The following is a 23,773-nucleotide window of genomic DNA, read 5'->3' on the forward strand; positions in this document are numbered from 1 at the left end:
ATGCTAATGCATCTCTTTGAGATGATAGAGAAATAACAGTTTTCCCAGAATGATTAACATGGAATGCAGTAATTTGTGAAAATTTGCTGAACATACAGGAAAGTAAATCATTTGTACGTGCGCGTGACTGTATAATGCTTCTACATTTTTTTACTACTAAGAAAAATCTAAGAAGGTATAGTCATTTATAATCCTGAATACTTGGTCTGTTTTTTTCTCCACGTTAAGTGTGCATGCCAATTGAAAAATTGCATTTGGAAAGTGTTTTTCTTCAGTTAGTTCGAAGTAAGTTACTACTTGAATAGTTTGCTTTTGTGATAGTCAGGGATTATGCTAGTACTGCAGATGAATGATCAAATTAAAAAGTTTCAGCACTGAAAGTGCACTTTCATGCCTGGATTTCATGCGCAACATACAACAATTCATTAACTTCTACCCCCTCCTTCGTGCAGAACAAAATCTTTGATAACAGCTTCAGTGTAATTGACAGCTGAGGTATGCCGTGTATTAGTAGGACTGAGTTGTACCTCTGAGGTTTTTCAGCGTTCTTCAAAAAAGAACAAAGCAAGTATGTGACAAAATTAGCAGTCACTTGTATTCGCTAATTCAATTCTATGCTACATTAGCTAATATTTGTCTTCCTTGTTTTTCAAATATTAATCTTCTAAGTAACAGAAAAGAAAAATGTTAGCCAGGTTCATAGTTCAGTACATGTATTACATGTAGATATGATTATGTTAGAGGGATCTGTTAGATTGAAATTTGCTTACATTATGTAGTTAGGCTTAAGGTTTAATGAAATAAAGCCAGTCCTATGAGCTAGGTCTAAATTAGAAATAAAGTAAGTTTAAATTACATTTCCAGTCAGTGGAAGGACATGGGTGAACAGCCACTTGTGATCGCACCCTACGCTCTGCAAATATTTATTTAACTCTATTAATTCTAAAAGATTATGGCACTACCAGAAGCCAGAGTTTTAATTCCTGCTGTCAGGAGGTCAGTTAAGGAGGAGGGAGGGAAGCCCTTAAGCACTCAGGAGCAAATCCAGTGAAGACTGCTGAATAGAGAGAAGGAGGTAGTAAATGTAATTCCACTTGTAAAACTTGCTGTTGTGTGGAGAAAAGCTGTGGAGCACAGTGTTTATGCAATTTGTATTGCTTGAAGGATGTTGCCTTTAAATTCTGAAGGTTTTGAAGGGAATGACAAGATCGGTGCTTTCAGCATGCATTCCCTCTTCAGGGGCAGAAGTTACTCGGCTAAGACATAGTCCCAAGCCTGTTGTGTGCAACAAAGTGAAAACCTTGGACCATCATGTTGGGAACATTTGTGGGGTGAACACTGTAGGTTCCTCTGAAGAAAGGAAAAGAAAGCTTGGGAAAATCTTTATTATGTTAGTCTCCTTGAAATCATTAGTGTATGATACATGTTGTGCTCAAGTCCAGTAAAAACAGAATTCTTTTCCAGCTCTAGCCTTTTTTTTTTCTTTTATTGTTTTTGGATTGAAGGATTTTAGTATTTTAACTTATAATACAACATGTTTTTGGTGAAAGACATATCCGTACGATAGTAAGGGGTAAATGATTTCAAATGCACAAACAATAAGATGCCTAATTTCTATTCCTGGACATGTTATTTTTAACTTCTATTTAGTAATTAGTAATATCTGAATAAACCCTAGAGATTTTATTTTGAGTGCATTTTTATTTTATTTACATCTATTCCATAAAATCATACTATGCATTCTGTATACTCTTGACAATTGCAGATGTAATACATTTTGATTATTTATTTTGAACTATTACGATTCATTTTATTAATCATTTTCTGTAGTGACTAATAAGGAGGAAGGGTAGATTAAAAAAAAAAAAAAAAAAAAGTGGAGACTTACCTGAATGTGGAACCATACCAATAAAATTCTTTCTCAAATTGGGTGCTGTAAAAATCATAGGATCCTAACATTTTAAAGTTGTAAAGTTGACTACCTAGTGTTACATATCTGCAAAGTTCAGCAGCTTACCAAAATCTTTATTTCATTATTTTCCCTGAAACTTTTGTAGTTTTATGTGATTAGATTGATCCCATTAACCTCGCAGTGCCATTGGTCAGGTTTTCCTATTTGCCCCAGGAATTCATTCTCAATTTTTTAATGGAAGTTGCTTAATGAAATTTGTACCAGATTAAGTGTTTTTTCTCTATTTATTTTCATTAATGCTGTTATTTTAATTGCAGAAAAATGTTTAATGTGATTTTATGTCCCTTACTTGATGGTTTTTGTCCAAGGTTGTCCTTGCAGAATGAAATGAGACAATAAATAGGCCCAGCAAGAAAAATGCAATTTATGGAGTAAATGAGACTGACCTGGACTGAATGGAGTCTAATCACTGTTGCTTTAAAGGAGGTTTCTTTAGGAACAGTATTTCAGAGGCTGTAGTTTTTGGGTCCATATATTCTGATGAGTTTCTAAAGTGTTCAGGCATAAGCTATTTAATGATTCGTAACAACAGTTGCCTGAAGTGAAGAGCAGTACTTGGACTTCTTTTTTTTTTTTTTTTCCCTTCTTTCCAAGGATGTATATTCTGAAATTCTAGAAAGGATAAAATGTTTTGGTGGTTAACCAATGCTGGATTTTGTAGGGTGCTGTTGTATTGTTGTTGGAGTAAACTACAAAGCAGAAATCATATAAGTAACGTTCACTGGACTTACAACAAGCAAATAAAGTGATTTCTCCAGTTAGTTGACCGGTATTTAATAGTGAAAAACACTGTATGTTTCTGTCTTAGTACTTATATTTTATATTAATCTTTGCTGAGTTATGCTTCTCAATATAAGACAGAAGTGATTACAAAAAGTAACATGAAGTTCTGTATTATTTTACAAATGTAATAAGCATTGGAAGTATCTTATTGTCATTTAACTATTTCAGATCAGAAAATAATTTGAGTGCTGTTTTGAAAGTGGGTTATATGTTTTTTTTTTTTTTTTTTTTTTTTTTCTTAAAAAAGAGAACTGTATACTTACTGCTACAACTGATGGTTGCCATGTATATTTTAAGTTTCTCCACGTTATCAGGATATTGCACAGAGTGTGGGTAGGCTTAAATGAAAATCTAATGATGTTATTTCCAAGATATGGAGGATTCACAGCTTTGTTGTGTTCCTCTACAGAACATAGAGAAACGCTTTAGCAAATCTGTAGTGTTCAGAAAAACACATTATTTATGCTACTACTGTGCAAACAGTACCATTAATCCAAAATTAGGAAAATGTAATACTGTACTAGAACTCATAAATCAATAGCTTAATCAAGTCAAGTTGGTGGGAAACTATTTTTTATTTCCAACCCTTTATAAGACTATCACCCACAAGGAGGAAAAAGGCCTTTCAGGAAGAGAGGACACTTGACAGTCTGTAACAAATGTAGTCATTGTGTCAGTAAGTTTATTTGAACAACTTTTGCTAAACTCTTTAAATTGTTTTCAGCAGAGTTTCATAGTTGCATTTAATTGAGATGCTGGAATGGTTAAGTAGTTCTGATTGCATCTAAAAATCATGTTGTATGTCATAATCAAAATAGAATTCTATTTCACTTATTCTGGGAAAAAATGATTTGAAAAGTATATACATAAAATACAATGGATGTGAAGAATATAATAAGTCTTTGGGAAAGATGCAAGAATAAGGACTTGGTTTTGTTCACTCATCCATAAAGTAGTTGCTTGATAGTCCTCTGGGTCTTTGGATGGTTTTAACTGAAACAGAATAATAATTCAGTTTTGACTTCAGCTGAATTATTTGACAAATTCAACTCACCATTTGTAGTAAATGCTGCTGTCTAAGAATTAAATTGTACACAGGGAGAAAAATGCATAGCTTTCTGAATATTTCGAGCAGGACCTCAGGGATCCAGACACACACTGTTGTTATAGAAGTATAATCATACTTCTTCTCAAAGCATATTCACTTGGGCATATTAAGAATCCATAAAAATAAGTTCAGCAAATAGGTTTAAATCCAAAAATGTTTTGCAAATATGCAGAGTAATTCAAGCATAATTTGCGCAGCATTTTACCACAATGTCAAGGTAAAGAATGTCAAGGATGTCTTTCTGTTCTGAAGTTGAGACTACCGCATGTCATCGTTAATGGTGCATAATAAGATACAGGCAACAAAAAAGCTGAGTTGAGGTTTTTACATCCATATTTTTGGAATCATCCTTGTTTTTAAAAACTGCTAGTTACTGCATTCTGGATGTGCTGTTCTTAGCGGATCTTAAGTGGGTACCAAACCAGATAAGACTTTCTACAAACAGAAAATTAAATTACAACCCGAAATGTTAGGATTGGCAAAAGTACAAAGGTATGAAATCTCATTTCATGCTTAATAAATAAATAAATAAAATAGGAAGAAAAAAGTCATCCAAATCAGAAAATGCTGTAGATGCTATCCGTTTGGTAAAAAAAAAAAAAAAAAATGTAGTTTTTAATATTTTCATCTATGTATCTTCCAACTATAATTAGTGCATTGAAACAGCACAGAATCTGTGCTGTTTCACATAATTTTCCACGATGTTTGAATCTATAATTAGTGCATTGAAACAGCACAGAATCTGTGCTGTTTCACATAATTTTCCACGATGTTTGAATTATTACCCACTTAACAGAACAGTACACTTTTTGGAACAGGAAGTTTTTTTTTTCATTCTTGCAAATTAAAAATGAATATTTTTATCAGCCAGGACTTCATTTTTACTACAATACAATTGTGTTGTGTCTTGAATGATTTCATCATAAATATTTCTTTCTCAGAGTAAACACCGAGTTTGTGTTAATTACAGAATTATCATACTTTGCCTTCAGTAAAAGTACTTGCTGTAGCAAACAGCCTTAGGACAAAAATGTCTACATGATTGTGTAGACATTTTGTTTAGAAGAGTAATGCCAGACTATCAGTGTGTCAACAAATTTTATTGAAACTAATTCAGCTAAAAGTGATGTGGTGAATATCAACTGAATTGAGAAGGTTGGCCAAGAAAAAATGACTAACGCTAGCAGCATGAAATTAGAAGGTGTTTTATATTTATTCTGTAACACCCAGTTCTAAAGACTTAAAGGGGAGTAAATTAGACACAGAATAAATATATATTTAACTTAAGGAAAAATGAATTGATCTAAAAATGTGTTAATGAATATCACGAATTTAAGCAGCCTGGAAAAATTCCCAGTTTATTTCACAGTCCCTAATAGCCAGATATTCAGTGAAAGAAATTCAGTATTCAAAATTATCCTCTATGATGAAACAACTAAATTTATTTGAAGATTTGATCAAAATTCAAATTCAAAGAAATTCAAAGTAAAGTTTTTGATAGAAAGCTTCTTAAGGTGGTCAGTACACGATAATGTGCAGTGGTTGGAATGAGGAGAAACTGGAAAGTGAGATCTGAGCTCTTATTTCTTATTCTAATTTGTGATATTTTTGTGGGCAAATCTTAAAAGTCTTAAAAAGTCTTAAAAATCTTAAAAGATCGTAAAAGATCTTAAAAGATCACCTTTTGAAAGGTGATCACATATTAAGGCATCTTTGTATTCAGAGGGTGGTACTTGCTCAGTCATTACTTTGACAGAAGAGGAGGGAAAAGTTCATCTCTTTAGTCCATGAACTCAGTTGAATTCTGTGCCTTCTCATTACTGACACCTCTTATTCTTCTAAAAACCTACTTAATAGAATAAGGTTTTCCAAAGATATTAGTAGGACTTTGCACTGAATACAATGTGTCTTCTACCTCTTAATTAGGTTACTAATTCACATCGTGAATTTAGAAGAATTTCCTGCTAGCTAGTTAACTGCACAATCCTTTAACTGAAATGATAAAATTTAGTGCAAATGTAGGATTTACAATAATACATAATTTTCACACTTATATCTACGTAAAGGATGCAGGTCTCAGACTTTTGCATAAAAACAGTGGCCCTATGACAAAGTGTTCAATATTACTGCTGTATTCACTGTGTTTATTGGAAATATTTCTGGAAGCTTACGCTAAATCTTACGGTAAGTTTTTATAGTGTGATAAGAAAATTTTTACCCTGGATGCAGGGAGGGACAGGGCAGAAGGGACAGTGTAATTGTCAAAGCCATTGAAAGATCAGCTGCAGTTAGAAGAGTAGCTAAAAGTAGCTGTAGCTATGTGTCTCAACTGCACACAGTGATGTCTGCGAATGATGCTCTGGTGAGCTTTTATATGTCTTCTTTCTTAGCCCTGAATTAAAAGTATTAATATACGCAAGTCAAGGATTTTGATACTTTGCTAGGAATAAAATTAGGTACTATATTAAGACGTGTGAGTTTCAAAATGCTTTATACTTGTAACAATTTTTTTGGGGGGGTTGGGGGGGCGCGGGGGGGGGGAATGATGTATCATCTCTATCCGAAGTGTTTTGTCTGTCTGTGAAGATGCAGAGATAGCACGGTTTGATTAATAGAACTGTTCTCTTTGGAAATGTTCTGTCCACCCATTTGACATCAGATCCGTTACTAAAATCTAGAGCCTTCAAAGTTCTGGCTTGGCAGATAAAATCTTCATTTATCTTCTTTTGTGGTTTTTTTGGGTTCCTTTAGTAAATGAGAAAGGCCCTTGTCAGTAGTCCCGAGAGTGACGTTATAAAATGGAGTGATTCTTTTCCTGCTGTCCGGGTTCCTACCAGTCTTTTTCAAACCATTTGATTAGAGTTGCTGAATAGTGTTGCTGAAGAGGCACAGTAAGAAGCACTAGAAAAACCCAAACCACAGAACTCCTGAAGATATAAAGAACACAGCTACATATAGACTCTTTGGATCTAAAGAAAAAGAAGAACTCCATTATAGGCTCAACTTGAATGCTGTCCTCATGCGATTAACAGCTAAAGCTTTCATTTGGCAGAACATGCCCGTATGTTTGTATGATCATTGAGTTGTGTGCGACTGTATCTGAAACTTGTAATGCTTCTTTAGCACTAGAATTAATTTAACCAGAAGTATAAACTTTAGGTGTTTTAATGCAGGGAAGCGAGAGTTGTTTCTTCTTGACAAGTAGTTCATCATCTGCTCTGGCTCTGACCGTAATGAAGTCTCCCATCATAAAGCAGTGTGAGAGCAGCATAAATATAATGTAATAACAGCGTGATTTAACAGCATGAATCAGCAGTGGACTGTTGTGGCTTTCCAAATCTGTACTGCACCTTTGCTATCTCAACAGAATGTCAGAATGTAAATGAGGCAGCATTAGGGCTGGAGTGCTTCCAGTCTTCATGAGCAGGCTGAATTCATGCTTCACTGGTGCTGCAAGGATGCTGTCTGCTCCTATTTCAGCCTTGCTGAGCGTGTTACCGTTTCCCTCGTGGGAGCATGATCACTTACCAATATGTGATATAGCCTAGGTCATAGATGTGAAACTGTAATGAAAGAATCTGACATTTTATTACCTTTTTTTCTTTACTTTTCAAAAAGAAATCCACTCCAGCTAAAATTGTTTTATACTTTTTTAAAGCTATTTGGATAGTCCAATATATTTATTCTTGCTTCTGTCAGGATTTCAAATACTAAATTGCTTTTTGTTAATGTATCTATCTGTTGTAGCTTATCAGAACTCTTAGTTAGTGTTGAGTTCACTCTCTTAAAGGGTAAGCATTGTTGTACACTTGAGAATGCTATCCAAAGGCTTTTCCTAATTTTCAGAAAGACTGTAAGTAGAAGCTCCAAAGTGTCAGGGGATAATACTGTAAAGAGTCTGTGGTTTTCTTATGACTCCATCTAACAATAATAAAAAATATATTAATATTGTCTGCAGAATATAGCTTTATCTTTATTTTCTTTCATGGATTTTAACAGCAAGCATGTAACATGCAAGTTTGCCCTATTTCTGGCAGTTTTTATTTTTCTGTCTCAGAAGACTACATGGGAAGAAAATAATATGGCTATGTTCCTGAAGATAATAAAGATACCGTATTAATTATAAGTATTTAATACTTTTACTTTCTATCAGCAAGTATTTTTAAATTATTATTACTTATCTAGTTACTTATCCAATTTTCTTTCTATCAGTTAAGAAGTACATCTGAAACTTTTTTCCCCACCATCATTCCTGTCCTAGAGCTTCATTTCTCTTTAATCCTGAAAAGTGAATCTACTTTAGATAAGACAAGGCAATGAAACTGGATTTTATTCCTTGATGATACTATGTATTTGATTGATAGATGTAAATGTGCAAGATAATGATTTCTTACTGTGGTCTATATTTTTTGGACTTTTAAATAGTATTTAACAGTAAAAATGAAACTAACTGGAGGACTAAAAAAATTTTTTTAGTTAATCCTGTTCAAGGGAAGGCTTGCCTAGTGAGCTTCTGTGGGAGTCAGTAATTGGCATAATGCTATTCAGCGTTTCCACTGATGTTTGAAAGTATCTATAAAAGAACTGACAATAAAAATCTGTGGATGACATTCTCTGACCAAGACGGGAGGACAGAATAGTTAGATAAACGAAACTTGAATCATTTGTCCAATCAACCTCTTTAGGCAAGCTGTATTTTGATATAGTTAAATGAAGAATTTTGCAAATATAGAATAAACAGAATAGGTCATGTCTCTGGAGTGAGAGACTGTATCCTTTCTTGCATAGCTTCTGAATAGATCCATTGCTGACAGCTATCAGAATTTGAGCTCCCAGAGTGATGCTGTGGCACATGGGTGTAATATTATCCTTAAATTAATGAACATAAAGCTTGTTTTCTTTATGTTAATATTGCATCTGGTGTTTGAACACAAAGACTTAGAGAGGGCTCAGAATGATGACTGAATGGCTTGAAATTTTTAATTTGTTGAAAAAAAACACAATAGGTTAATTGATAAATGTATTAGAAATTTAATAGAAAAACTATCCTAACACACAAACAAAATAAGTCATGAATTTCTGTATCTTTTAGGGATGTCAAATCACTGTTTTTTCCTGAAAGAAAACAGGTTTAGGTTTAGTTCCTATTATCTACACAAGAGGTCAGACCAAGATAAGTAATGATCTTTTCTGGCTTTAACATCTCTGACTCTAGTAGCCAGCTCAAAATTTCTGGTTTGTATCTGACAAATAGCATTCCCGCTAATATATATGATTGTTATCATGTATAGATGTAGACAACGTCTGGAATACTTAAAATTGTTGAAACAATTAGGCAATGAATTGGCCTTAGAGTACAATTTTGAAGTGACAGCCATCGTTTTTAGAACATATATAATATTTTTGTCTTCACACACCTGTTAAATATTTTGATAGAGATCACACAATTTTTAGTTATCTTTACTAAATGTACTCTGTTGGAACCACATTGCCAGTGCAAAATACATCTAAAACTCTGAATATGTATAAAGCCTAATTGGCAGAGAAAAAGCACTGTTTGGGTTAAAAAGGCACCAATAGTTGCTGAGTAGTCACTGCATTTAACGTAACTGAACTCTAGAAGCAAGTGTATTTTGTTTTGCCAGTAACTTGTGTATCTCCTTATCTTGGAAGCCTATATTAGAGGAAATATCTATTTATGTTTTCTGCTCAGAGCTTTACAGCTCTAAGGATCCTGAGACCAAACCCCATGCAGGTCTGACAATGCCTTTTGCAGGCTGGTAGGATCACCTGGCAATATTTGGGTCCCCTCTGATCTGAGTATGTTTTCAAGGTCTGGCTGCTGCTAAAAAGAAAGACAGAATCTGATACCAGGTGCGTATAATCCAGAGAGATTTCTTGTAAGCCTTGCTTTATGGCTTGTGTTTTACAGAGATTCTGTTGCTATCAACGTTTTAAATCAAATCTTCCACGCAATGAAAATCTGATTTTATTGGCCTGTAAGTTTCGAGAAAAAGCACTTTCCGATTAATGTAAGGTATTTTTCTCTCATCAACCAATGTTTTTATTTATTTTCAGTAAATGACCACAAAGGAATCTCTGTGTTTTCTCCATTTCAATATAAAAAGCATTTTCATGAACAAAGAAAAACTGTTCTTCCTGAGCAATTTAGGTGACCTGCTAAACTAAATGCACTGGCAGGACTTCCATTTAGTTAGTAATTCACAGCTGTCACTGGAGACATCTCTCTGCAAAGAAAACTGGTTTCTTTCTATGTTTTATTTCTTCAGCAGAAACTGCTGCATAACAATGTCAATTATCGGCCTTATCAGCATGTAACCCTGAAGAAGACTAAAATCACAGGAGCCTGTACACTTGACTACCAAACTCAATCAAAACTACTGATAAGAGAACAAAGAGAAACTAAAAGCTTTTGGAGTATGAGCTGAATAATAGGATGAAGTGACATATGACTTTCTTTGAGACAAGCAGATGGAGGAGGATTAATTTTATTTCTTTCACTCCTCTGTTTTCTTCTATGGTTTCCTAAATGGTGGTGCATGTAGATTTTGCTATCTTACAACAACATTGCCTTATTGCAGCAGCGAGACAGTAAAAATAACAAGAATTAAAATGCCTGTTGTTTTGTCATCTACTTGTAAACAAATTGGATTTAAAATTCTTCCAGAAGTGCCATTATAGCACATTTACTATTGTCATCATAGCCTCCTAGTTAGCTCTTTTAGCTGCCACAAAAAGGAAGATCTTTACACATTTGCTTTATATAGTATGTGTTTTTTTTTGTTTTTTTTTCTTCATTAGAAATCACTTTGCAAGTCAGGAGGAGCTCTATTTTACCCCATCCTAATTTATTTTTTGTACAGTAGCATTTGCTTGCTGTTAGCTGAGTGAATTGCAGCGTTTGCCTTCTGCCCTTGGGTAGCTATTCACCAAAGCTTTGTGTTAATTTTTTTCATCACAGTTCATACACACGTTTAATTTCTGGTGTTGATCTTCACAGGACAACATATTAAACAGGGACATCTGAAATCCTTAATAGCTGTTCTCTCCCACATCCTTTATGAAAGATTGCCACCCCTGACAAAAAATGACAGAACATGGCACGTAGCTGCCTCTGAATTGCCAGCTCACAGGCAAACCTATTAAAGTAAACTGAAATTGGCGCCGGTGATATACCGCTGAAAGTTATATTTCATGTAGCTGATGTCTTTATTCTGCTGCCTGAGAAAAGGCCACATCTTCCAAGCTGTGTTATAGTTTCCTCTCTTGGAGATTATTGTGATAAATACAGGAATTCATCCTCTCGTCTGCCTCCTGAGGAACAGGTGAGTAAACCAGCCCATCAAACACTTACAGTATATCACATAATACACCACTGAAGTATTTTTCTATTAGAAATGTTATTGCTGCTTTGGTCAAACCCTTAATGACCTTTTGGTTTTGTTCATTTATTCAAACAAAATGATGTTTTATGCACAAGGTATGGTTTTGTAAAAGATTTAATTCTGTCAAAAGCCCAGTTCTCCAAAGGAAATCAATTTGAATATAATATTTTCCTTAAAACCATTTTTTTTGTGTGTAGTTTTGAATCTTTAGGTATTCAGACATATTTTTCAAGGCTTTTCTTTAAATAAGTAAGGCCATATGCCTTTTCCTAATGTAATTTCAATTTTTACCAAACCACGTGGGCTTGACAAACTAGAGAAATAGTAAAAACTATTATTAAAAGTCAGTTTATATAATACTAGTGCCTGTCACATGCTAAAATGCACGTTATGAAAACTGTATTCCTCTTTCCATATTGATTTTCCATGTTTTTACTAAGATTTGTCTTTACATGGTGGAAAATTTGGGATTTTGACTTGTTTGATTTTTGATGAAAGGTCTAAAGCTGCTTTGCAATTGCCAGAGTGCCTCCTCTGCAAAACTGTTCTGTTGGTTATCGATACCGTGATAAGGGGCCACTGCTTTAAAGGTACAGGTTTTTGTAAAGTTTTAGAGGGTAAACTTCATTATTTCCTTCCATGTGTGGGCTAAAGTTACCAAAAAATAATTAAAAAAAAAAAAAAGGCTAAGCGCTTTTAAGACTTTAATTTTGGAAATCTTAAAAGTCAGCAGTAGGAAAATATTAACTTGGCCTGTTGTCACATGCAGTACTGAAAAAATATTCAGTTATTTTCTCATGTTTGTGTCTGGAGGCTGTTTCTTTGTAGATAAGCAAAGAATATATTCTGCATTCAACTGTTGGTTTGCAAACGTCTATGTTCCATGGAAGTTGAGACGTTCGTTATCTTATATTGAAATTTGATCTCAAATTCTGGTTGGCTAAAGCTGAAATTAAAGTTTTTTTTTTTTGTTTTGTTTTGTTTTTTAATGAGCATAGTGATATGTAAGAAAGTCTTGTAAAAATTATAAAAATAAAATGTGTTAATATTTTAACTGTCTTAAATTCCAGGGGTCTAGGATATTTGTAGTTACCTTAGGGCTTTGATGAACTCCATTTAGAACTATTATTTTTCCAGGATCCCCATAATTAGTCTTCGTCTATATGCTTTTTAAAAATTGCTACTCTCTGGGACTGGCATGAGAACTATGTGTTTGGTGTTCATGTAATCTCTTCAGAATTACGTTTAATCACAACAACAGTAGACTGGGAAATGAAGAACTTGCTGTGGCAGAGAGTATTAAAAGAATATTTGTTAAGCTTGTAAAACAAAGCCTGAGAGGCGGTATGATTTCTCTTTTAGAGTGCATATGGGCTGCTTTATAATGGGGCATAAAGATTTAAGTTATAATGTAATTTTGTTGACAGATCAAAAGGACATAAATTGTTCCGCTTTGATTTATGAACCATTAGACAAAGTGAGGTTTGGGAGTACCTTCTACATAAAATAACAGGAGGTAAAGAGCTTGATAAATGTATGTGAGGTATTGTATGATATAGTAAGATTAATCTTGGTTTGGGTTTGTTGTTGTCCCTACTGAGAGGTTGAAAGATGTCTTAAGCATAGATCTTAATCATATTTCTTGCATAGTATTTGTACTGCCTTAGCATTTTTTTATTATCTAGCTTATAGTATAGAATTGAATTATGTGTTAATTGAATTAATGTTTCAGTCTGGTTGACTGTTGAAGCTCTTCTGGAACTTCTCTCTCCCTCATGCATCATTTCTTCTAAGACTTACAAATGAAATGCATTTTGATGTATTTTTATCATAAAGCATCAAGAAATGGACAGGAGGTTGGTGCTTTTGTTGGTGTTCTTGTATGTTGAGAAAACCTGTGCAGCTTGGATGATCCAGTATCTTGTACTCTTGTGCCTTTATGTTTTGCTCACCAACAAAGCGTAAATTATTTCTTGATGTGAACCGTGTTCTCCTCCTCAGAGCTAAAGGGACTTTTGGGTTAGTTCGTACGGTTTTGTGAGGTTTCCCAGGTTCATTCGGATATTCTGTTATGAGATTCCCTGCCCATACAGAGACATAGGAATTTTTGACATAATGAAATTGGCCTATTTCAGTCCTATGTTCTTAGGATACTAACAACATTCCGCTTCAATTATCTTTAGAGATTTTTGTAGTTCTAAAAATATACTAGTTTAAGTTGACACTCTCAAACGTGGCACGTATATTGGACGTAAAATTGTATACCTAAGACAGCACTGCTTAAGCTATACAGAGAGGTAATTTGCATCAACAATCCTTAATAAATGTTTTTTTTTTTTTTTTTTTTCCTTAAAATAAGACGAAATTCTGCTCAGGACTATTTACAGTATGAAATACCTTTTTGCCAAAGCAGACTAATTGCTTTAAGCTTGACATATATAATATTTTGATACACTCCTATCCCTGTGATTCATTATGTTCAGTTGGTACTTTATCATTTTCTTTCTGTGATTTGCTGTGCTTTCAGCTATTTATACTCTAGTGTTAAGATTTCGAAGTCATTGTAAAGAGGAGTTTGGATCTAGGCAAACCGATCCACTTAAAATGCATTGCCAAGTTACGGTCAAGAAAACCAAATAAAGAAAAGTGGCTAGCACATGGACTTTATGGAGAGGCAGAATTGTATAATTTCAGTTGGAATCTGCTGTACAAATATTTTGATCTTGCTTGAGTACAGAAAAAAATGATGCAGTAACTGACTCATGGCAGAAATGAAATGAATTTCACTTCAGAAATGAAATTCTGCTATAGTTGTTACAGTCTTGATAGGTACTGTAGATACTATGTTTGGGTGGTTTTTGTTTGGATTGTTTTTATAGACTTTTCATACTCTGAATATTTGCATCTCTTTTCTTTGATTTGCTGCTTTTTGCAGAGCTACTGACATCTGACAAGTGATACACTTGGACTCTTTTCTCCACTTTTGCTATAATTTATATTTTAAGACATAAAAGGTACACATACCTCCACATTCAAGCAATATTTCACAAAATGATATGGTAAAAATTATAATCAGAGTTGTTCTGGACTGTTCTTCTTTGTGCTGTAGCAATTAGGGTACCAAGAAATCTCCCTGGACATTTCCTGGGATCCTCGATTTTCATGCGAGATTTCTGAAATGAAAGTTTGGTCATCTCCAGTTTAAAAGTAAGGAAGAACCTGCTAGTCTTTCTGTTTGACTGACTGAAGTTTGAATTTAGATCAGTGTTTGAGTCAGATGACTTCTTCTTCTTTGAGTATGGAATATTAAATTTTATATCAATACCTTAATTTCTCCTGTTTCATTTGAATATAATTTAGAAACATTTGAGACAGTTTGGAATAAAAAGATATTATGAAAATGTTTATGGAAAGGAACATCTTTAAGTTCTTTGACAATGCTTGCTTTGTTTTTAAGTCTTTGTCCTTAACATTGTCTTATAAAATTGTAGATAGTTGCTTGTAGATACTCAGTTTCTTTAAGAAAATAATCTAGCATACAAATTTGTTTCCTGTTGTAGGATTTAAGGATGGGGTTTACTTGTGGTTTTGTCCTTAGTTTTCATTTGAAAACAAGGACGTAATTCTGCCTACAATACCAGATAATGGATGGTCCTTTAATGCACTTTTTAACCTTATTAATGTATATATTTTCATATCTATCTTGTTAACCGTAAACCCTTGTAAATGCAGATGTAAGTCTTCTCTTCAGCTATGTGAACTCAGCTTCTCTGACAGTTCTTTGAAACCACATATTTTATCATTAGCAATTAAGAATGCTAATAACTTGCGTAACAGAACCTTACCGGATGAAACGGGACTAATTGCTGTTTTAATGTTTTAATATGCTGAATCCAAGAATCTGCTTCAGTAGTTGCAAAAAGAAAAAACATGAAAGGGAAATGATAAGACCATCAACTTGTCATAAGCTTTCATTTTCAGGCCGCTAAAGTGTGTTTCTGAAATTTTGGTATGAAATTAATTACAAGAATACCGCACCTCTGTCTGTTTTCAGAAGATTAACAGGAGGTTGTTAAGTTGAAGCATTGCCACCTATTTTTCACCTGTGTGAGAGTTGTCAGCTGTACCTATTTATGCGTTGCAGAATATGACATCTGAGCATCATCTGGCTATAGTTATTTCTCCAATTTTAGGAAGGATTTCTTCTAGAGCTTAGGGAGATTTTCAGACTAATTACTGTCAAGGAAGACAGTTGTATAAGACTGAATTTGCTGATGCTTTTCAGCAGTAAGTTGGGGGTATTTGTAGCTGTGTATCTCAGATCACTAGTAATTTTAAAGGTGCATAACAATTTAAATTGTATAATTTCTAGTTCAAGAAAGTGCAGAAGGACTAAATCATATACTTGAAGAATAAATATGCAGTTTCTGAGAACACTTTTTTCTGAACACTTGAGTTGCCGGATGTAAGCTGATGGCAGGAGAAAAAAAGACTTTTACCTTATTTAGTCATCTTTTTTTTAAGTGTCCATTTCAAGATCCAACAAGTCTAGTGTATATCCAATCAAAGTTTTGGATAACCTTTTTATCTATAGCTCATTTCATTCTGTTCTGATTTCTGTAACCATTAGTCTGTTGGCTAAGATGTTGTGGTGTTCTTCAAAAAGAAGACTTTATAACCCTTTCAAAAAAAAAAAAAAATCTAGATGCATAATTTAGGTAATGAGCAATAAACAAATGTACAATTAAAAAACAATTTAGAATTTAATTTACTAAGTTGAATTTTTGCTGTTTCAGGAAATACTGAATTCCTTTTTTTTTTTTTTTTTTTTTCTAAACTGCCACAGGACAGGATGTGAACTTTTACACTCACGATGGGAGTTCTTAAGTGACACTGATTTATGACGTGCTGTGAATGTATATCTCCTGAACCCTTCAGACCGGGTCCAGGGCAAGCTTAAATGCTCCTACCACATAAGCTAGTGTTTCCCCATCTTCTTATCAAAGTTTAAGTTCACCCGTAATGTTTGAAATTGTGAGAACTAGGAGGACATCGTTCCAGTGATCAAACTCAACTGTTCTGTGCTATCTCAGCTATTGCTTTCCACACTTAGGAAGCAAGACAAGTGATCATCTGTTCTGCAGAAGAACTTGGGTCCACTTAGGCCTCTTAACCTGTATCTGCAGCAAGGGTTTCTTAAACTGCAATAAATTATCTATTCCTACTATCTTTTTAATACTGGATTTTGAAATCTTGGCTTTCTCAGTTCCAGCTGTGCCCTATATGAATGAAATGGATTCTCTGACTCTGAGACATAGGTAATTAATAAGAAGCGCAGCACTCCAGAAATATAGTTCATTATTTGCAACTCCATGTAGCAGGTTAGGACAGCTGGAGAAACAAGAAGTGGCAGCAGCATAGGGAATATGCTGAGTGCAGTGAAAGAGGAAGAACAGTCCTCGAGAAAGAAAAGAGCTCATCTCAGAGCTAGAGCCCTACTTATTTGCTGCATTACATATCAACGGCAAGGGACAGGGAGAAGGGAAAGGCAGCTCTAATTCAGCTGCAGAAGGTCGGCAAGGCTCTGTGGTGTGCTTTCATGTCACCAGTCCGTGCGCCTGTTCCTGATCTGGTAGCTGGCTGGAGGACGAGGACTTGGACATAGCCTGGCAGAGTCCCACAGCAGTGGGCGTGCTTCATCATGAGTTTCTGGGAAGGGGCTGAGGGGCTAGAAAAGCTCATTACCAGCCTGGTGACTGCAGCAGTTGCAGGGGTGCAGCCAGGCAGTAGCCCTGGCACTTGTCTTTCTCCTTCACTGTGTGACACGGGAGGGACCGAGTCCATGGGTAGGATGCCTGCTGGGTACTGGTCATCCATGTCACCTCTTCCCTTCATATGTGACAATCACAAATTTGAGCAAGTGAATATGCATTTTTAAGGAAAATAAGAATTAAATCATTTTTATATTATATATTTATTTTGTGTGTATAGTGTTTACATCTGTTTGGAAAAAAAATTTTGAAGGATTGTCCAGTTCTGGGAGTCTCTGGCACCATATCATACAATTCTCCATAAAATCATAACAATGTTTAGAATTTTTTTGAATATATGCATATATCTATATTGATTTTTTATATAATTCAACAGGTAAATGAGCAATTTTTCTGGCAATAATTAGTTTCTTCCTTAGCTTTATTCAATATTTCCTCTAAATAACTTTTAGTAGTGTTGCACATCATTAGTTCTTTAAACGTAAATGCTGTGTTCTAAAATTTCAAGCTCAACTTCTGAAAAGGCAAATAACTCTCATAAAAAGCAGTTTAATCAAATGGCAAGCATAAATTTTGCAGTGTTCTATATGTGTGTACTGTGTAACAGATACAGCACTCGTTCAAAGTACAGCTGTTAGCAATTCCTTATTAAATAATGAAAGATTTTATATACGTAAATTTACCTTCCATTTAGTTATATGCAGTCCTAAACTCTAATATTGAAAAGTTCATGATTATAAAATATAGTAAGATTGCAGATTCTGCCTATCAGTACAAAATAGAGCTGTTGTAGACCAGAAGTATTCAGATCATAATTACATTGCAGTTAGCAGCAGGAAGGATTAGCAACTCTAGTAGAAAAATACTATACTTGATGACTGCCTTTATTTGTTAAATTAATAGACCAGTTCTCAGTTTTGACATTAAAAACTAACTCCATTAATTTCCTCAGTGTGTTGGAGTTTGAATTTAACTTTAGTTATTGCCATTTTTATATTAGCTAGAAATAAATTCAGTTACTGTTTTTTTTAATGTTCTAAGTTTCTTCCTCCTGTTGGAAAAAAAAAAAAAAAAAAACAAAAAAAAACTACAAAGTTGAACTTCGTCAATAATTCACACAGATAAAAAAATCTGAATTGAGTTATCAAAGTAAATAAATCGCTTTGATTATTATAAAAGAGATCTTTGTGCTCTGCTTATTAGAATAACATTCTTCTGTTTGAGTAACAGCCAATGTGTTACTTGTTCTATAATTGTTCTTGATGTTCCTTCCTTCAGGAACCACATACTGAGTCTGGGTGGGTGTGACAATACAAGGCTATAGTTATAGCCGTGACAAAATAACCAGTACTATTGCTAAACCTAATGCAAAAAAAAGAAAAAAGGAAAAAAAATAAAAGTACTGATGAAAATACAGTGGACCTTGAATTATAAGGAGATTTGCTAATGAACCAGATTTCAAAATGCTAATAATTTGCTTTCTTTTGCTTCTGGATTTTGTTTTTTAGATTGCTTTAATGGGCTGAGGTTTACAATCTCTGTGAGAAGAAGGGCAGATGCTTTGTCTAAATTATTAAAGATGTGTTCTGAGAACTTTTTTTAGTGTTCAGTAATGACTTAGCTTACAAGGAATAGAGCTTGACCCTTGTTATTTCAATGGAAGTTGAGGAATTTATTGAAGAACGACGGATTTGGAAACCATCATCATCGAGACATCTATCTGTTAGTCTGGTATTGTCTCTTAGATACATGTATTGGATCTTGCATGATACAATTTTATTTTTTCCTCAAGAATAATTTTACCTCCAACAACAGCCTTTGCTTAACAGGCAGTATTACTCCCAGCTCTTATTACCAGGTTATTTAAAACATACGCCATATTTCTACTTTTGTAATTTTGTGCCACACTATTATGTACCACTGTCTTGTCTTGACTACATGCAGAATAGGATAGTTCCTGAATACATGTTAACTTACATAAGAAAAATGATATTTTTAAAGTGGATGTGCTTTAAAAGTACATTCTATACAGTGGCTCATAAGTGTTTTAACATGCTTTGTATATTGTAGCATAGTTTAGCATGCTATATAAAGTATTTTAGCATATTTTAACATATTTTTCAAAAAGGTGTAGATTATCATGTATATCCAAATGCAGGTAAATTAGTGGAAATATAATGAGTGAAATTGTATAAAACATTTCTTTGGTAACAAAAATATTGAATTTCAAATGTGCAGAATAATTATTTCAGAGTTGTGATTTAGATGTATATTAACATAAAACAGAAATCTTACCAAGGGTTTTAAAATGCCGTGCTTTAGGCTTCTGTTTTCTGCTGTAGTTATTTGTCTACTAAGAAATCAGTTGGGGACATCGATTTTTAGTTTATCTATAGTATGACCCGGCAACACTGCTACACCAGTCCACTATATCTTATCATTCCAGATTAAAACAATAGCAGTTTCTTCAATGTTAGGCATTTCTTGTGCCTGGTTACCAAACATAGTATTATTCAGTACAATCTTGATATGAATAGAATATGTGTCATCAGGTCATTGTGAAATGTATGTTGAAATCATTTTGTTAGACAGTTCTGTAGTATAGTGGCATGTGCACAGAAAAGCATTCCTTTGCTTTACTTGCTGGAGTATTCAGGGATGCTCTGCAGCACAGCTGTAAATTTGACCTGGGAAGACCAACATGCTATGCACCTCTCTGGTATACGGTGGTTTACAGGATTTTATAGTATGTTTTTTTGCCCCTGCTAGAAGCTTAGACTCCTAAGTGCTTCATGTAAGTGCAAATAGTTCAGGGAGGCTGCTTGTAGTAGAGAGAGAATCTGTTAACTGTACCCAGTTTTGCCAAGATATTCCAGGTGCCGGGCTCCTTGCTGAGGCATGGCATAAGGAATGGTTGCCAGCACTGCATTTTGCAAAATCTTGAGTTAGGAGAGGGGAGGAAAAGAGAAGAGAACTGTCTAAGGGAAGGGACTCGTACATGATGGAAGTGAGGCCTGAGGCACAGTGATAAGCAAAAGAAATCAGACTGAAAGCTACCATTCTTAGGCCCGGAATGGCAGATGTCTCCTCCCCTCCCACCCTTACAAGACCGGACCCGGATGCCCATCTCCTTGTAGTGGGGCCTGGTCTCTGGCAGCTTGCCACAGGCAAGCTCTCACTTGCCACTGGGCCGAATGTTATAAATGGGCAAGGTTTGTCTGGAAGTCAGGAGGCTGGTGCACAGAGGAACCGCAAGAACCTGGTGGCTGAGGGAGGCGATTTTTTCTTCATAGCTTCAAGGAAAAATGGTGTGTGTGGCAGTAACAGAAATGTCAGCTCCTAGTAGGGACCCATCAGTGAGTTCAGCACACTGAAGCAGAAGTAAAAGTAGATTAGGGCTGCGGTTGTCATGGCTGTCTCCATTCCCTCTTCTCATGGAATGTACTAGCTGCTGTTGCCTTCACTGAGCTAGGATCTCTGCAGCCAGCCTTGGACAACCAAGGTGTTGTTTACTTCACACGGTAAGCCTTGTGCTTTGAAGATGAGGATTAGATAGTAAGAGGGGATTTAGAAATTGAAAAAACAAACAATAAAACACAAAACCACAGCTCTGAGGCAAAGAAGCACTTATAACTCTTGAGGGAAATAGACTAAAGCAGAGATGGACACTGTGGACTCTTGTGTAAACGAATTGCATCTTCCAAATCCAGGGAATAGCCTTAAAGGACAATGAGACAGAGCATATTTTGTTATTGTGAAATTATTTGAAATATTTATACATTGTCTTAAGAGTTAATTTTTCCTTTCCTTGGAGAGAAAACAGCAGAGAAATCTTACTGATAATAGCAAAGAAGGTTGGTATGTGGGAGGTTACCACGCACTTTGGAGAATGGAACAAAAATTGTGCTACAAACAATTGATGTTCTAAAGACTGAAAAACACTAGGATGCATTCACAGACAGAAGGAAAGGAATAAAATACAATAAAATACATGGTGGCTGCACTCTATGCAATAAAATCCATATAAAGAAAAAAATAAGTTACCAGTTTCCTCTTTTTATGGTATTTCCACTGATTACATTGAGCACAATTTCTCTGCCTATGTTTCTTTCCTAATTGTGTACTGTATTATATCCCAAGACTGAATATTCTTCTGTTTGTGAGTTAAGTGTACTTAGCAGTTCTTTTATCACCATTTTGGTTTGCTTTTCTAATTAAGCCTGTGTCCCTTAAAAAATAAAATACCAGAAAACTTCAGTGTTGAAGGGACTGTGGGAGGTCTGTCATGTCTTGGTCCTGCTGTGTCAAAACTGAGGCAAGAAAGGAGTCAGACTGCCACTTCATTCCCTGAAATGCTAAGGTTTTTAACACTTTGAAAATACTCTTCTTTTTTTCTAAATCTTAAACAAAGTTAAAAAATAAAATTAATTTGTAGGTTTTTTTGTTTGTTTGTTTAAATTTAACAGTTATACCCTAGATCAGGAGTTAGCTGCTGGTTATGCATACCTCCAATACCTGTGATCTTTCCCTGGTAAGGAAGAAACCCGCCACTGCCTGAATGGCAAGGAGGAAGGGAGGTTGGAAGGGCCTTTCCCCAGTGTGTCATGAGCAGGGAAATGCAGCACGTCTATTGAGCTGGAGTTGTCCTGGCAGGCTAGTTCATACGGCTAGGCCTTAGTTCAAGAGATGAGTATGACTGTTCAGCGCAGTAAGAGTCCAATGAAACTGGAACGCTCTATTTGCCAAATGTAAAGGGTGTAATTTAGACTGTGCCTGTTGTAGATGCAGCCAAAATATAAACAAACATTGGACTGGGATTTTGGAAACCCCAGCTCTGCTGATGATCTGCTGGCTGCCCTTGGGCAAGATAGTTTATGCCATCCTTAGTTTTATCTGAGGGAACTGAAAAAAATTATGTATTTTGCAAAAATGCTTTACATTTCTAAAGCCCATTGCAAAGACTAGGTGGCATTATTGTCACAAAAATAATTGTGGCATTGCTAAGAGGTATTAAAGCTGATATTTTCAAAGAACCGTTGTGGTTCTTTTTCATGAATGTTACATCTGATAAAGTGATGGAGATTGTGTTACCCATCAATAACTGCTGCTGCTGTTCTCCATCTGGGCCCTTTGCACGTCTGACCCAAGTTGTTACAAGCTCCAGTTCATAATCAGCTATGCAGTTTATGGCTTTGGCTCTTGGGATTGCCAGTTTACCTGTGTCATTCATGGGAGATGGTCGTCCTGACAGCTGAGTGTCAGACTTCTGTCAGCATTACAAAGGTTGGGTTATTTTAAGAATAATGCCCTAAACGCTGCTGGAGAGTAAATACATGTAAGTCATGCAGTTGAAAGCCTTATGCAGTATTGGTTGTTCCGTGCGTGGTATGTCACTGGGCTGTTTACTAGCAGTGTAACCCACAGGATTATGACACAACTTGGGTAGTTAAAAATAAGTATTTAAGTACTTTAAAATCTTTTTAGCATTCAGTAGTATGAAAGGTATTAAAAGAATAGTTGGGAAAGGCTGGAGGTTGTAATTGTTTGAAATCAAACTTCATTCTACACAGCGTATGTAACTAAATCCAACAATTTAGATTATCTTAAGTGCTTTGAAAAGGATGAAAACTATTGTTATTTAAAGGTATTAAAAGCCACAGTTAAGTGATTTGCTTTTAAAGTATTTCCTTTTAAGCTGTGGAGTATTAAGCCCATCATTCTTCCGATAGATTCTTTTAGTGCATAGTGGTAGTTCATTGTGGTTTTGGTCCCTAGTGCTTGTAGTAAAGCATTGCCCCCTTAATAGCTAATTTTTGCTGCATAATGGGATGTAGAGGTAAGGATCAATGGAAACAAGTGTGTGGGGAGAAAAGTGGAATTGTTCTCATAAAAAAATAAAAACTGGCAGTTATGATCGTTCTGTTTGCACATATGCACTTATGAGATACTTTTTAATGAAAAAATGCAGCCAACCAGGTCTGTTCAGATTGTGATTTGCAACAGCTTAATTACATGTATAAGGAATATCAAGATACTTTTTCAGTCTTCCTATTTGGTGAATAATTTCAGTGAAATCAGGAAGTATTTGACAGGTTCCCTGCCAAGGCACATTACAGTATCATTTAAATGAAGCATAAAATAAATTATTTCAGGAATATATTACAAAAGCTGCTTTTTCGACTTAGTTTTCTAGTTCTGAAATATACCAAGCAGTTTGTCACCAGTGAGTTTTTATTTTAAATATTAAACCAAGTTCATGATTCATCATATTTCAGAGAGTGTCTCATATATTTTAATTTTGGTTGTGAATAGGAAAGCAAATTGAAGCAGTTAGCATGGATGCCTTATTTAAAGAAGAACTCTAGTCATTCCTACTTTATCCGTTGGAGTAAAACTAGGAATAATAATTAATGAGTGGATACTCTTGGGTCATTATTTACAGTCATCTTTGCTCTTTTGCAAGTGTAAATTTTTAAATTGAGCAGCTTTAGATTAACTTGTCATGATGTATTCTTGTAAATAAATATTGATTAGTCTATGTTTGTACAGTTCTTCGTATCCTAGGACATTTGGGTGGATTTTGTTTGGTTTCATTCATTTATTTATTTATTTGTTAATGCTACAGATTTGGACAGCAATAAATGTAGCATGACTTTTTTTTTAGCAATTACATTTTTTTTTCATGAAGTTTTTTTTCCAGATTCTACTTTTTCAACAAGTTGTAAAATTTATT

General features: G+C 34.8%; 1 protein-coding gene across 2 annotated transcripts in view; it reads left to right on the forward strand.

Annotated features, from left to right (window-relative positions):
* The window catches only part of TBC1D22A (TBC1 domain family member 22A), a 175,410-nt gene that overhangs the window by 143,636 nt on the left and 8,001 nt on the right, over positions 1-23,773 (forward strand). The window contains exon 13 of one of the 2 annotated variants that reach the window (XM_040549067.1): positions 9,577-9,732. The exons of the other annotated variant lie outside the window; for it this stretch is intronic. Coding sequence (XP_040405001.1) covers positions 9,577-9,624 — 48 coding nt within the window. The 3' untranslated portion in view covers positions 9,625-9,732. Of the gene's footprint in view, positions 1-9,576; positions 9,733-23,773 lie in introns of those variants that run through there. 2 annotated transcript variants of the gene reach the window in all.

Source organism: Cygnus olor, chromosome 1 (genome assembly GCF_009769625.2).
Source record: "Cygnus olor isolate bCygOlo1 chromosome 1, bCygOlo1.pri.v2, whole genome shotgun sequence".
In the NCBI taxonomy this organism is placed as follows: Eukaryota; Metazoa; Chordata; class Aves; order Anseriformes; family Anatidae; genus Cygnus; species Cygnus olor.